Source organism: Emys orbicularis, chromosome 11 (genome assembly GCF_028017835.1).
Source record: "Emys orbicularis isolate rEmyOrb1 chromosome 11, rEmyOrb1.hap1, whole genome shotgun sequence".
NCBI classification, from domain to species: domain Eukaryota; kingdom Metazoa; phylum Chordata; order Testudines; family Emydidae; genus Emys; species Emys orbicularis.
The window spans coordinates 46564960-46581394 of NC_088693.1; the positions used below are offsets into that span (position 1 = coordinate 46564960).

At 40.2% G+C, this 16435-nt stretch overlaps 1 protein-coding gene across 1 annotated transcript in view; it reads left to right on the forward strand.

The window, feature by feature from the left end:
• PPP1R1C (protein phosphatase 1 regulatory inhibitor subunit 1C) overlaps positions 1 to 16435 on the forward strand; it is an 84372-nt gene that overhangs the window by 34374 nt on the left and 33563 nt on the right. The window contains exons 3-4 of the mRNA XM_065413772.1: positions 5168 to 5205; positions 8768 to 8828. Of these exons, the coding sequence (XP_065269844.1) occupies positions 5168 to 5205; positions 8768 to 8828 (99 nt within the window). The remainder of the gene's footprint in view (positions 1 to 5167; positions 5206 to 8767; positions 8829 to 16435) is intronic.

Genomic DNA, 16435 nt, shown 5'->3' on the forward strand with positions numbered 1-16435 from the left:
GGGAAAAGGGTGTTGAAATTTAAAAAGTAAGAGAGTACGATTTTAATCTCCAAAGTAAAACAAATGAACCCAACCAAAATTAAATGAAAATTTTTGAAATATGAAAATTTTTCACTGGGGGAGGAAAAAAAAACAGTTTCAACCAGCTCAACTCCTGAGTCCCTGTCCAGTGTCATAACAGCAAACTTATCCTTCCTCTCTGCTATTTAATAAACAGTTGGGCTGCCCAGGCTGAACCCAGGGCAGAAATTGATCCTTTGTTGTACAGGAATATTGCAAGGGGCAAGGTTGCTGGGAGAGTCTAGTGTGACCCAATTGTGCCTCCTAGTGGAGTAGAGTGAACTGCAGGGTTTTTTCTGAGCACGCACACACATTTCTCAGCAATTATACTTGCCACTCACCGAGCTTTTTCTGTGCTGGCAACTACTCTCTGCAACCTGTTCTGCCTTCCCTGTGCCCAACTGAAAACTGGAGCAGAGGTTTTTATTTGTTCTTACGACTGGAGGAGGAAGCAGATTACTTAGTCTGACGAGATATGATTTTGCAGGATGACTCCATTGGGAAGCCCACTGGTGAGATCAGAGGCCAAGTCATTTAAAATATGTCACCTCGTGCCCTGCACAGTTACCGTGAGTGCATTAAGTCTATCCGATGGGAGAAGAGGGAAGGGAGGCAGATGTGTAATGCTCATGTTTCCTGTCTCCATTCTCATTCTAAAGAGACCACATTGTTCTCTGCACAGTATGGTCATGTTTCTTTGCAAAACGAATAGGGATTTGCTGGGAAACTGATAATCAAATATAGCTGTGGTCGTTCTGACTGCCACCCAGAGCATGGACAGCTTCTGACCTCTTTTATAACAGGGTGACTCTGGTGTAACTCAACTAACTGCATGCTGATGTGGGTATGAGGATATGTCTGTGCTAACAAGCATTAGAAATTGATCTGCGCTGAAGACTTTCAGTAAAAGAATTCCCCAATGTGTCTCCCTCCATTTTGCAGAAATGTCACTGGGCCAAATCTTGCACCTTTCCCTCAAATGCCAGTGAAAGTGAGTGGGAGTTTGCAATGAGCAAGACTCTGATCCTGAAATGGGATCTGGGCAGCCAGACTCCTGCATCTGGCTGGACCCCCCTTGATTTCAATGGAGCTCCACAAAGTGCAGAGATCTACCTCCATGAATCTCACTTCAGGATCAGGCCTCATGTAAGACTGTTATTTATGTAGATAGACTGATAAAAGTGCCCATCACAGGGCTTCAGGTTTGAGCCCTGGGTTTATAAAAATGGAACACTGCTCTTTCTGAAACCACTGAGCGAAGTGAAGCCCTATATTTGAAGTCTTTGTTTACTCTGCCAGAGACTGAGCTTTACTTAATTCACATGAATTTAGAATCCCTTGAGCTTCAAATGTTATTAAGAGTCAACAAACTTTTCCCACCTTTCTTCAGCACAGGTGTGGTAAAATCAAATCAAACCTTCACCACTAATTTCGAGTGCATCTGCTTTAAAATATCTTGGGTACATACAAGCCTGTTCCCAGCTATCCAAATCCGTTTCTAATATGCCACATTAAAATCCAGTATGGAAAAATGCCATATATTCAGATTTAAAATGTAATAAAATGATGTATAGTTGTATGATGGAAGAACATGGAGTGACACAAAAAATACTTACAAATAACAGAGTGTGATGAAATCTGTAAGGGAAATTATAGCAGGTGTAAATAGCCTGAATTTCAATTCATAAAAGCCTGGCCAAAATAATTTTCATTCTTAATGAGGTAATTGTCAGGGTATTAAATGTGAGTCCAAATAAATGTCTCTTTTTCTGTATAATCACAACAGACCTTGGGTGAAATCCTGGCCCCACTGTAGTTTTGTCATTAACCTCAGTGGGGCCAGGATTTCTCCTTTCATTATTAATCAGCTCCAATATTTATGACTTGTTTTAAATCATTCCTTGAACTCTCTCAAGGGGAGATAGCACCCAAAGAGCAATTTAGTAATGATATCAAGCTACCCACTCTTAACTGAGTTCATGGGGATTTAGCAATTAATACCAAGTCACCATAACAACCCACAATATATTGAATTCTGTCATTCACTTGGCTTTTTATTAAGGAGACAGAGATGCCTGGTTCAGTTAGTTCACAAAGATCATACTCTTCCCCTTCCTGCCTGCCTTTTCTTCCATTTCTCTAATGACTTGGGTCTTTTCTGTATGGGGGAATTTCCTGACAGAACTATACCAGCATAATTATACCACTATAGTTATACCAGTAAAATTCACCATGTAGACACTCTTAATCGGGACTACAAGTGCCTTTTTCCCAATACCGCTTCTACTGCTTTCAAAGCAACACAAGCTAACTCAGAAAAAGGCACTCATTCTTAAATCAAACTGTCTCCATGTACGTATAACTATAGCACTATAATTACACTGGTATATTCTGCTGGTTAATTTCCCCATGTAGATAGCCCTCAGTTGTTCGTTCACTCCACTTCACTCTCCACTCTTTGCTGTTCTTTCTCACCAAAAAAATCCATCCTTTCACCCCTGGCTCACTCCCACTGTCCACTTCCTCTGCTCCTAGTGTCATGCAGCTGAACACATTTGTGGGAAATCCTGGGACAATGTGGACTTCAGGCTGCATGTTGACCAGGCCTTATCCGCTCGTCCCTCTACTACCTCTACTATACATTTGTTTTCCCCTTCTTCAGATCTTCCGTATTCCTTGCCAAACAGCTCCATTTCTCCAGCTGCATTGATTCTTTCACCCACAACTCCAGCCTCTTTCCTATACCTTCAGCATCCCCATAATACCTTCTGCCCCATCCTTCCTCTCTGAGTACAATCTCACTGACTGAGATTGACCAGATCCATTGTAACTTCTCTTCCCCCCCCTCTTCTTTCTCCCTTACACAAAGGCTAAAGTTTATGGTCTACTCTCTTCCACCAAACTGTCCATCTGTCCCATTGATCTCAACTCCTCCTGGCAACTAATCTCCATCACCACTGCCTCTCCAACCATCGCTCCCTCTTCTTTCTTCCCTTCACCTCTCAACTCATTGAATGCACTGTTTGTAGCTGCTGCCCCAAGCCTGTCTCCTTTAGCTCTAAGCTGGATCCCCTCCTTTCTGTTTCCTGATCTCCCCACTCTACTGAAATTGCAAACACAATCAGTCATATGATTTCAGTGACTTAATTAAAAAATAATTGAATGGATTTTGGTCATTCCCAGATTTTCACAGAGGTGCGATGCTGGATATTTGGTGCTGATTGCATTAGAGCAACTTAAGTAGCTTTTTCTAAACCCACACATGGTCAAATCCTGTTCATGTTACTGACTTCAGTGTAAGTGCTGCTGTGAGTAAGGTGAACAGGCTGGTTTAGCAGCAATGTCCATTGCTGATAGGTGTAATGTGACCCTGCTGAAAAGAACGGCAAAAGTGCAGGCTCTGTTGAGTAGAGCTGTGCAAACCTTAAGTAATGAAACTTGAAACCAGACAAAATTTTACTGGTTGCAGGTTTTGTTCCCAGCCCAAGGTTCAGCTCAAGTTTTGTTGCAAAATTCACAATCCTGAGGAGATTTAAGATGGAATGTCACCAAACTCAGCTTTCACTGACCTTTGTTCTGAGCTTTGGATTAATTCAAACTCCAGCTCAAAATGAAACATGGGGTCCTGATCATGAAGATCCTTGACACCCTCAATTCCCATTGAAATCAAATGTCTCTCTTACCCACATTAATGATTTCCTATTTAGTGATTCAATCTTTAGCTCTCCAAGTGCTTTACGAAGAAGTGTAAATATCACTATCCCCATTTTATAGATAGTTAACTGAAAAATAACTTACCCCAGGTCACACAACAGGCCAATGGCAGGAACAGGCTCCATGACTCTGAGCCTAGCACCCTATCTGCTGGCCCAAGGCTGCCCCCTTCTTTAGTAATGAACTCTAATATTTAGGGCCTGTTTTAATTCACCCTTTATACAGTGGAATATCAGTACTTTTAATGCATGTCTTATGCAGTCATATGTGGAGGAATTGCAATTAATCAGTTAATGTTTGTGCGGTTCTCAGACACCAAAGAGATGAGCACCATAGAAAACACTATAAATAAATTAATTAAATATATTCTTCCTGGCTCTGATACAATAATCTCTTTCTCACTGGGCCCTATTTTCTCTTCAGGTACACATGCACAAATTCACCAGACTTTAGTGGGAAGTGCACAGGGGCATCTTAGGATGGAAGATCTTAGGGTGGGGCCCATGTGTCTTTTTGGTGAGAGATTTGTCGCACTATATTTTAATGTCACTTTATTTTAGAGCTCTATAATTATGTGGCATCAAAGGTCTTGCCCAGTAGATAGTGTAGTAATTGGCGAATCATCCTTGAGGACTGACAACTTACTTTTTGACCAATTGATTGCAAGTAGGTGTTAGGATGCAATTGACCTCCTATCCCAGGCACAGCATTGCACAGTGTAACAGATAAATTATAGGAGGTATTTACTTTCTTTAGAAGTACTACATTTAGGTCATTGATGGAGACAGTGTATACCATGTAAATTAACCAACAGCACTATGTAATAACAAGAAACACTCCGTGGTCACTTCTGACCCTAAACCAGTGTGCTATCATGAAACTTTTAAACTGTAAATTTAGAAATAATTATATTTAGAATTGCTAATTTTATGTATAATTATAAGGTACTCTTCAGTGATGTCATTTTGCTGTTATATTAACAATTTAACAGCTTGTAGCTGGTATGAATGATTATTAATTAATTTCTATTTGTACCCATAAACTACTAGGTGTTTTGCAAACATAAAAGAAGGTGAAGTTCCTGTCCCAAAGGCTTGCAATCTAAGGGACAGATTTTCAAAAGAGCTCATCATCGCCTATTGTTCTGAACAGGAGCTGTTGAGTGCCGAGCACTTCTGGAAATCTGGCCAAAGCACTTATATGTTTAGAGGGTGTTGATCTCTTTGACCTACAGGACAGACAAAAGCTAGGTGAAACTTGTAAATCAGTGGAGTTATTCCTTATTTACAGTGGAAATACTGTTGAGATCAGAATAAGGTCCACAATATTTACCCTGGAAAAAACAAGTTTTTGGTACTCCCTTTTCTCTAATTGAATCTTTTCCCTTTTATAGAAATAGATGAGAAGAGAAAGAACAACTCACAAGGAGAAGTAAGTTAGTTACATTTTTTTAAATAATGGGCTATTGTTTAACAACCATTTTGAAATATATTAATTCTTGTTTTGCTGGTTTATACAATTGTTTATATTATCCGGCTTCCATAACTGACACAGCTTTTAATGGATGAAGCTTCTAGATAAATGGCTTTGTACAAATACCTGTTGCTCCTTTAGTTCTGGTCAATTTCTCCATTAGTCTCTATTCAGGTTAATGAGCACAGCAAACGTCATTCAGTAGTACAGGGGAGATTAGGGATTGCAAGCTTCCTTTCTAATTCTATATGAGGGCCAGAACTAGTGCTCGTTGAAATCAATTAATCTTTCCATTGACTTCAGTGGACGTTAGCTCAAGTATTACGTTTGCAATGAAGTCTAAGGTTAGTTCCTCCAGTCCCATCTCTCTCTCCCCCAAACTCTCCCACCTCCCTTCGATCTCTTTCTCTTGTTCTGGTGTTTTAAGGAGGCAAGCACTGCTTTAAATAGCAATGGGCAGTATTGTTTCAGACTTAGATCCAAATACAGACTTCTGAAGCCTTGCTGTGGTGAGGATCAATGGCATGTCACACACTGAGTGTCAATAGCTCTCTTTGAATACAACAAATGTTTTATTCATAAACAGCATCTTTCCATCCATTATGATACAATAGGATAATAGTATTGGCCTTATTTATGTGAAAGTGTTTTTCCTAAGAGCCAACTTAAATTAATGTCTGTTGAAAGACTAGATCTGTTAGAAAATACACTGACAGTGTACTAATCTCAAACACGCAGAGAAACATAAAGAGGCCTTTCAAGTGAATATTTAAGAAAATGATGAATTTCCATTGCATCACTATGATAAAATACAATAGGAAATTGATAAGATGAAAGAATAGTTCTCTTAGGCCTTGTCTACCCAGTTTTTGTACCTCTATAATTGTTTTGGTCAGTGATGTGACATTTTATGAAACTATTATACCTTGTACAACTCCTAATATAGATGTAGTTATGCCATTTAAAGGGGGCTTATACCAGTATAGCTTAGTCCCCTTCCCATACAGAATAAAATAGATGGTTATAGACACTTTTATACCAGTATAATTACATCCACACAATAGCTTTAGCTATTCAGGTATAGTTACATATTAGTTAGATACTGGTATAGTACAACCTTTGAGTGTAGACAAGGCCTTAGTGTTGTACCAAACTTAAATGTGTCAGCAGAATTCCCTTACATCAAGCCCAACTAAAAGCATATAGTTTGAATGTTTAAACTATTTATTATTTTAGGAGAGTTTCAATAAGAACATAAGAACGGCCATACTGGGTCAGACCAATGGTCCTTCTAGCCCAGTATCCTGTCTTCCAACAGTGGCCAATGCCAGATGATTCAGAAGGGATGAACAAAATAGGACAACTATTGAGTGATCCATCCCCTGTTGTCCAGTCCCAGCTTCTAGCAGTCAGAGGCTTAAGGAAATCCAAAGCATGGGATTGCATCCCTGATTATCTTGGCTAATAGCCATTGCTGGACCTATCCTCCATTAACTTATCTAATTATTTTTTTAATCCAGTTATATTTTTATCCTTCATAACATCCCCGGCAATGAGTTTGACTGTGCATTGTGTGAAGAAATACTTTCTTTTGTTTGTTTTAAACCTGCTGCCTAATAATTTCATTGAATGACCTCTGATTCTTGTGTTATGTGAAGGGGTAAATAATACTTCCTTATGCATTTTCTTCACACCATTCATGATTTTAGAGACTTCTATCATATTGCCCCTTAGTTGTCTCTTTTCCAAGATGAAGAGTCCCAGTCTTTTAAATCTCTCCTCATATGGAAGTTGTTCCATACCCCTAATCATTTTTGTTGCCCTTCTCTGTACCTTTTCCAGTTCTAATATATCTTTTTTGAGATGAGACAACCAGAATTGCACACAGTATTCAAGATGTGGGCATACCATGGATTTATATGGTGGCATTATCATATTTACTGTGTTTTTATCTATCCCTTTCCTAAAGGTTCCTATCATACTGTTAGATTTTTTGAATTCCACTGCACATTGAGTGGATGTTTTCAGAGAACTATCCAAAATGACTCCAAAATATTTCTTGAGGGGTAACAGCTAATTTGGACCCCATCATTTTGTATGTATAATTGGGATTATATTTTCCAATGTGCATTACTTTGCATTTCTCAACACAGAATTTCATCTGCCATTTTGTTGCCCAGTCACCCAGTGACAATCTGTTGGAAAAAAAGAGGTCTCGTCAGTTTGATTGTGCACTTTTATGAATGTCAGTATTTCTTTAATTATTCTAGAATTGAACGTGTGAACATTACTTTTTTGGAGGCTTTTTTCTTTTGGATTATCACTTCTACTATTTATTTATTTATTTGGTTGCACTATGTCTTTTACTGAATGATGATGAAAATAAATCTTTCATTCTTTCAATTCATGTAAATTTATATTTCCCATATGGGTAGCAATTTTATATGGAATGTTAGTTGTATAAGATACTTTATTTTAATGCTGAAAAACACTTCTTTATATCCAGGCTTCTTTTAAAACAAAGTTGGGCCTATTTTACCCAGGAACCAAAAGAACTGCCTGAGGCCTTGTCTATACTACCGCGGTAAGTTGACCCAAGTTATGTGGCTTAGGCCGACTTACCGCAGAGTCTACACCATGCTGTGTAGACCGAAGGTGCTCTCCCATCGACTTCCCTTACTCTTCTCGTAGAGATGGAGTACTGGAGTCGACCAGAGAGTGCTCTGCCATTGATTTTGTGGGTCTTCACTAGACCCGCTAAATCAACACCCGCTGCATCGATTGCAGCAGTGCCAATCTACCGGTAAGTGTAGACAAGGCCTTAGACACAACTCTTTGTATCTAATCATGGCTTTTCATATAGGTAGGTGGCATCCCAGGAACTGGGATCTGATTCATACAACATGCCTTCTTTATGAAGAACTCTTACCATTGATACCGTTACCTTTGTGAATTCTGAGCAATTGTACGGTGTAAAGGTGCTTTAGTTCTGGATATCAACAAAGGCTACAAAGTTTGTAGCTGTAGGTGGGTATGTATTCAGATTCTGGGGGTTACTTCAGACCCATATCTACTATAGGGTTGGCTGCGATCAGGTGAAAGGGGAACAATATATATTCCACAAGGCAAGAAAAGTGTTCCCAAAATTGCAAATCTCCCAGTTTGTTTTCCAAGTAACATGGATATTTCTCTATTAGAAGTGCAAATGCCTTATTCAAGAGGGCGTGCTACATGAAATATTACTGTAACACACGTGAAGCATATCTGGAATAACCACACCACCATATTAGATAATAATTGTCTGGATTGTCTACCACTGACTGAAGCAGAACTAATAGGAACTCAGAGGGAAAACAGGGCTATGTGAACAATACAAGCCATGTTGGGAAAAGAGGCAGTGTAGAAAGACTGAATAACTGATAACTAGCAGACTTGATTCCCCCCACCTCCCCAGGAAATGGTCTGACATGGTTTGACACTTTCCTTCTATGTTTATTTAACCTCTTTCTCTTATTCCTAGTCACAGAATGCCTCCCCTAAGCAGAGGAAGCAGAGTGTGTACGCTCCTCCTGCCATCAAAGGTACTGTTCAGGTACTGTTTCTTGTTATGCTAATGCATGTTTTGTTTCTGCCCACTGATTTTCCACCATCTCCCTAGAATAAAAATCAAGAACTAGATAAACAATGAGTACATTTGCCCATGGATAACTCAACCCAGGAATGGTTGGTTGCTTTAATTCTTATCTACCTGTGCATCTTATCTATGTATTTTCATACTTTGAATTAATTTCCCTCCACTTTTTCCTCTTGAGGTATCCTAGCAGCACTGGTATAAAGCAGTCATTACTTCTCAACTTCTAAATGCTGTCACCAGCCTGTGGTAACACATGCTTAGATCCCAATCGTTCAGACCAGTACTTATGCTTTGAATGGAACTACTTGCATGAGTAAGTGTTTGCAGGATCTAGCTCATACAGTTCACTCATTCTTATTTAGAGCATTCCTTGGTGTTGTATCTTGCCTTTTGGGCATCTGCTAAAAGGATGGAAGGCCAAAGCTGCACACTGACGATCTGATCCTATGAGGTATAGAGCTCTTAGGCTGATATCATGAGGAATTGAGAATTCTCAGCATCTCCCGGGAGGGGTTTGGCCCAGATCCTCTAATATATTTAGGTGCCTAACTCCCATTGATTTCAAGTGAAGTTAACCCTAAATACCTTTAAGGATCTGGTCCTTAGAGATTTTCAGAATTTGGACCTGAATATGAGCAACAGGAGTGGAAGTAGTGATCAGGACTCGTGAACTTAGCCATGGTTTCTGAAATGATGCTGAACAGTGTCTGTCCTTGGCCACATTTGCAGCTAAGTATGTTCAGAACTCACTTTCACCTTTGATTGACACTTATTGCCAGAACTGGGTTATTTTCATAGTGCAGGCAAGGGTCCATTCTTGCAAGGTAGAAAGTGTCTCCTGCCAGGTGCTGAGTGTCCTCAACTACTATTGCTTCTAATAAATGTAAGTGATCACATAGTAAAGAAGTAGAATGACTTTAAGTTAGCACTATTTCCTATAAAGCTACTAAATAATTATGAAATACCCCATACTATAATATGGTAGTTTAGCCTATAACCCAGGTACACATAACTTGTTCCATAATTTGAAATCTCCAGCTCTGCTCACAGTAGTAGCTATAATGATATTACCTATGTGCATGGGAATTATGTACCACGTTGGGGGGAATTATTTACTGCTCTGGGTTAAAATTTAATTTACTGGATATTAGAAATATATTGCTCTATCCAATTATATTGATTCTCTAAAAGAAACAGCCTTGGTATGGGAATAATGTCTATTAACCTCACATATTGTCTTGCTGTACACTAAGTTCAAACTAAAAGCTGTGTAAAAAAGTTCTGGGTGTATGCAAAGTTCAATTTCTGTATTTCCTCATGATGATCTTGGTTGTCATAGGCCCACAAGCTTTAATATCCTCTTGGGGTATCAGGTTCGTTTAGAAACTAGAGTTGCTTACTCGTTCTTTAGGATAGATGTAGGAATGGCTAATTTCTATTGAGATCCTCACTGCAGAGTGACAGATTTTCTAGTTAAAAATTATACGGTTTTCTCTGAGGTAGAAGAGCTCACAGCTGGGCTGAAATGGTTTGTAAATAAAACAAAGCAAAACACCACACGGCCGCAAAGTTATCCCTAGATACTACAGACCAGATACTGCTCCCAGTCACATCACTGTGAACCTGAACAACTTATCAAGTAAATGAATTACTTTAATGTGAACCAGGAACTTTTAGTTCATGCACCCAATGTTCAAACAGGCGAGTTACAGTGCAGCACTTTGGTGTGCACTGCTCTTCACACCCGAATAGTCCAAACTGTGGGGCAGCATAGAATCATAGAACCATGGGGATAGAAGGGACTGCAAGGGTCATCTAGTCTAACCTCCTCCCAAGATGCAGGATTTGTTGTGTCTCAACCATCCAAAGACAGATGGTTATCCAGCCTCCTTTTGAAAACCTCTACTGAAGGAACTTCCATGAACTCCCTGTTCCATGGTTCTATTGTTCTTACAGTTAGGAACTTTTTCCTGAGATTTAATCTACATCTGCTGTGCTGTACTTTGAACCCATTGCCTCTTGTCCTGCCCTCTGTGGCAACAGCGAACAACTTTTCTCCATCTTTTTTGTGGCAACCTTTCAAGTATTTGAATACTGCTATCATTTCCCCCCTTAATCACCTCTTTTCCAAACTCCTCTTTTCAAGTTCTTCAGCCTTTGCTCATATGGGTTGCATTCTGTGCCTTTGATCATCTTTGTTGCTTGCCTCTGGATCCTTTCCAGTTTCTTCACATCCTTTCTATATATTGGTGACCAAAATTAGCTGCGGCCTAACCAGTGCCAAGTAGAGCAGTACTATCACCTCCTGTGACTTGCATGCTATGCCTCTATTAATGCAACCTAAAATTGTATTTGCCTTTTTTTTTTTTTGCAACAGCATCGCACCGTTGACTCTTGTTGAGGTTCTGATCCACCACAACTCCCAGATCCTTCTCAGCAATGCTGCTGCCAAGCCAGTTATCCCCCATTCTGTATTTGTGCATTTGGTTTTTCCCCCCTAAGTGTAACACCTTACATTTATCTTTATTGAATTTCATTTTATTGTCTATAGCCCAGCTCTCCAATTTATCAAGATCCCTTTGAATTTTAGCTCTATCCTCCAAAGTGTTTGCAACCTCCTCCCCCTGCTCCCCTCAGCTTTGTGTCATTTGCAAATTTGATCAGTATGCTCTCTATTCCTACATCCAGGTCATTAATAAAGATGTTAAGTAACACCAGACCCAAAACAGATCCCTGTGCAACCCCACTTGAGACCTCCCTCTAATCTGATACCATTCCATTGATAGTTATTTGTTTGTGGTTGTTTAACCAATTATGTATCCATGTAATGGTAGTTCCACAGAGCCTGCATTTCTCCAGCTTACTTATCAGAATGTCATGTGAGACTGTGCCAAAAGCCTTGCTAAAGTCCAAGTATATTAGGTCCACTGCATTCCCCGCACCCACCAACCAGTTACTCTGTCAAAGATGGAAATCAAGCTGGTTTGGCATGATTTGTAAATCCATGCTGGCTGCTAATGATTACCCTTTCTTCATCCTCCAGATATTCCCAAATTGAATGTTTTATACATTGCTCTAATAGCTTCCCAGGTATTGAGGTCAGGCTGACTGGTCTTTACTTCCCCAACTCCTCCTTTCCCCCCTTTTTAAAGACGGGCACTCCATTAGCCCTTCTCCTTCCAGGACTTTTCCTATCATACATGAGTTTGCAAATATTATTGCCGATGGCTCTGAGATTTCTTCAGCTAATTCCTTCAGCACTCTGGGGTGAATAGCATCAGGCCCTGTTGACTTGAATTTGTTCAAATTAGTCAGACAATCTCTGATTTGTTGTTTTACTTATCCTAATCTGCATCCCTTCCTCTTTATTGCCTATGGTAACTTCGCTAGTGATCCGGTCACGTATTATTTCTTGTGAGAAGACTGAAGCAAAGTAGGCATTGAGCAGCTCTGCCTTCCTATCATCTTCTGTTACCAGCTCATCTTCTCCATTGAGCAGCAGGCCAACACCATCAATGATCTTTCGTTTTTGTCTGACATATTTGTAGAACCCCTTCTTGTTGTGTCTAACATTTATTGCCAGCTGTAACTCATTCTTTGTCTTAGCTTTCCGGATTTTGTCCCAACACGCTTGCGCTATTCCCATGTATACTACCTTGGTGACATGCCCCTCCTTCCATTTCCTGTATGTATCCCTTTAGGTTTTTAGATAGCTAAAAAGCTACTTTTGCAGCCACATTGGCCTCCTGTAGCTCTTATCTTTCCTCTGCATAGGAATAGCTTGATGTTGAGCCTCTAATATTACATCTTTTAGAAACTGCCAGCCCCCTTCGACTCCTTTTCTTCCTAATTGGTCTTTCCATGCCTACTATTTCTCTGAGTTGGTTGAAATCCGCCTTTCTGAAGTCCAGTGTCCTTGTTCTGCTGTTTCATGTCCTCTTTTCCATAGGATCTTGAATTCCATCAGATCATGATCACTTCCTCCCAAGTTCCTGACCACCTTCACATTTGCATTAATTTATCCCTGTTGGTCAACACCAGATCCAAAATGGATGACCCCCTGTTGTTTCCTCAACTTTCTGAATCAGAAAATTGTCCCCTACACAAGCTGAGAACTTGCAGCACAAATTATGCTTTGCTGTAATAGTCTTCCAACAGATATCGGAGAAGTTAAATTTCCCCATTAATACTAGCTTATGTGTGTTAGCTAATCTTGTTACCTGCTTGTGAATGCCCCATTCACTTCCTTTTCTTGATTTGGTGGTCTATAATAGACCTCCACCATAACATTGCTACTACTATTTTCTCTTTTTATCCTCACCCTAAACTCTCAGTAGGTCTGCCACTCACTTCCTCTTGGACCTGAGAGCAAGTGTATACATTCTTGACATACAGCATGATGCCTCCTCCTTTTTCCCCATACTTATCCTTCTGGAACAAACTATATCCCTCAGTGCTGGTACTTCAATCATGGAAGTAGCCATATTAAGTCATAATTGTCTTCATATACCAAGACTATTTTACTGTCTTGTTGTTTTTCTTCTTGCCTCTTTAATGCAGTTGTGGTTCCTAGTCCCTTTTCCAGAATTTAGCCCCTTCCCCTTGACTTCATTACTTGAGCCTAGATGCACATTGGACGGATTTTTGTCACCATCCTCCATAAGACCTAGTTTATAGCTCTTCTTATCAGGTTAGCCAGACGATGTCCAAAGATGCCCTTCCCAGTATTTGATAGATGGATCCCATCCCAGCACAGTAATCCTCTTTCCTGGAACATTAGCTCATTGTTGAAGACACCAAAGCCCTCTCACCAATGCCACCTGTGTAGTCATGCTTTTACTTCCACGATTTAATAGTCCCTTCCCAGGCCTTTTCCTTCAGCAGGGAGCATGGATGAGAACACCACTTGTGCCCCAAATTCTCCTTCTCAGAACCATGTAATCTGTAGTGATCCGCTCAAGGTCATTCTTGGCAGTATTGTTGGTGCTCCTGTGGATAAGTAGGAAGCAGTAGTGGTATGAGGGCTTGATGAGTCTTGGCAGACTCTCCATCACATTCTGAATTCTAGCTCCAAGCAAGCAGCACACTTCTCAGGATTCCTGGTCCGGACGGCAGATTGATGACACTGTCCTTTAGAAGGGAGTCCCTGACCGCCACTACCTGTCTCCTCCTCTTGGGAGTGGTGGTCGTGGAACTCCCATTCCTAGGACAACGCATCCTATGCCATCCGGTTGACAGTCTCCTTCTGATCCCTAGCCTCAGATGACTCTTCCAAGGCACTCTCAGCAGTAGTACCTGTGCAGAGAGCCTGAATGCAGGTGCTTACGTCTATCTGTGTTGGGGGTATACTGATTCTCTTCTTCCTTCTTCTGGAGGTCATGCGCTGCCAATTTTCTTCCCAGTTCTTCAGTTCCCCCTGCACTGCCCTCTCTGATTTTTTGGCACGCTGTACCCAGAGTACCAAATCCTGACTTCTGTCCAGGAAGTCTTCATTTTCTCTCATCTAATGCAGAGTCGAGACTTGAACCTCCAGTCCTTTAACCTTTCTTCCAGTACAGAGACCAGCTTGCACTTTGTACATACCCAGTCGCTTCTATCCTCCAGGAGAAAGACAAACATGGCACATCCTGTGCAGGTCACAACAGCTAATCCCTCACTATCCATATTTTCTTCCTTGTAATGTATCAAGAGCCTGATCACACAATGTATTTACTGTTCCCAAAAGCCTGAATTCAAATACTCTGTGGGAACTCTCCCTAGGTGACCTCTCAGGCAAACTCCCTCTGTTTACTTCTCCTCTGTTCGCTGCTCAGTAGGTTCACCACTGGCTGCCTTTTTATAAGGCTGCTGGCTCAAAGCAGTTGCCCCCGCTCAAAGCCTCCCCTGCTTCACACTTCAATCAACCACTCCAAGCCCATGTAGCCTAGATTACTCCAGATTTACAATGGTGTATCTGATGACAAAATATGACCCAACTTGCTTAATATTTGCCACTAATAGGAAAACTCATATGACACAAATCCATTCATGTCTTCCTCTGTTCATTTGTTATGACAACATGCATGTTATTTAGTATCGGCAAAGGGAGTAAAAAGCAAAGAAGTATAATAAAAATGGATATTGAAATACATAGGCCTATGAAAGGCAGAATTCTGTAAAGAGCTAGGAATAATTTAGATCGTTCTGTTTTAGAAGCTGTTAAAGATCCTTTTTAGCAACGTGTTAATAATATTAGGGCCCATAACTATAAATTACTCTCAAAATATTTGCATGTTTTGCTTTCCACTGGGACCAGTTTATTAATTTGTTCTCCAATTGACTTAGAAAATCTACTTCACAATGCAAAAGAGAATGAGATTTTGGATGCTGGACTACCCACAAAAGGCCGCTGGACACAGTTTGCTCTATATCCTCTATTGCTGTTATTAATGAATAATCTTGGGAAATGGGACAGGAATACATTCTGTACCTTCACATTCCGAGATGAGGATAGTAATAAACCTCAGTTCCTTCCCCAAGCCTTAAAATAGCACTACTACTGGAAAAGAGCAATAAACACTACCATTTGCTATATTGCACTGGCGTTTTAACATTGACTTCTCAGATAACCCCAAGCCCACAATAATTATGCAAACATATGAGTGCAAAGGCTGGAAGCACAGTGCAGCAATAGACACTGAGGCACTGTGAGAAAGATATATTGTAATGGAGGGTAGGATTTATCTTGTGTCTTCAATAGAAAAGTGTCCTGAAGAAACAACAGAGAAGAACCCAAGAAGATTTATACTTAAGTCTGACTCAAGACCTCTAACTTGTTTCCTTGGGCTATTTTTTTTTTTGCAAGCCCCTCAGTGTATCTCTAGCAAGTTTCTTGAAATGAATATGAAATTCCAAGACAGAGAGAGATTACTGATGTACTGATTTCATGACATTTAATGGAGTGGGCATTTAGGGCTGCAGTTGAAGGGAGAGAAAACAAGAGTAAATTAAGTTGAGACAAGATGGATGAGGTAGTATCTTTTACTGGACCAACATCGGTTGGTGAGGGAGACACAAGCTTTCAAGCCACACAGAGCTCTTCTTCAGGTCTGGGAAAGGTACTCCAAGTGCCACAGCTAAATGCAAAATGGAAAAGATTGTTTAGCAGATGTAGTTAACACATATTTTTAGAGACCATTCAAGATGGTTAACACCTCTGAAGTCGTAGGACAAAAAGAGGAGTTAGTGGGTTACAGATTGTAGTAATAAGTCATAAAATCAGTGTCTCTGTTCAGTCCATGATTGTCAGTGTCTAGCAGAGTTATTAATTTAAGCTTCCAGGCTTGTCTTTTGAAAGTATTCGGCAGGTTTCCTTTAAGGATGAGGACTGATAGGTCAGACACCGAGTGATCGCTTTGTGAAAAGACCAACAGAAATTGGTCTAATAAAAGATATTACCTCACCTACCTTGTCTCTCTGACATCCTGTGACTGCCACGGCTACAACTACACTGCATACAGTAAATTAAGTTGTCCTTTGTGTTACCAAATTAAAACATATTGTTAATTTATTAGA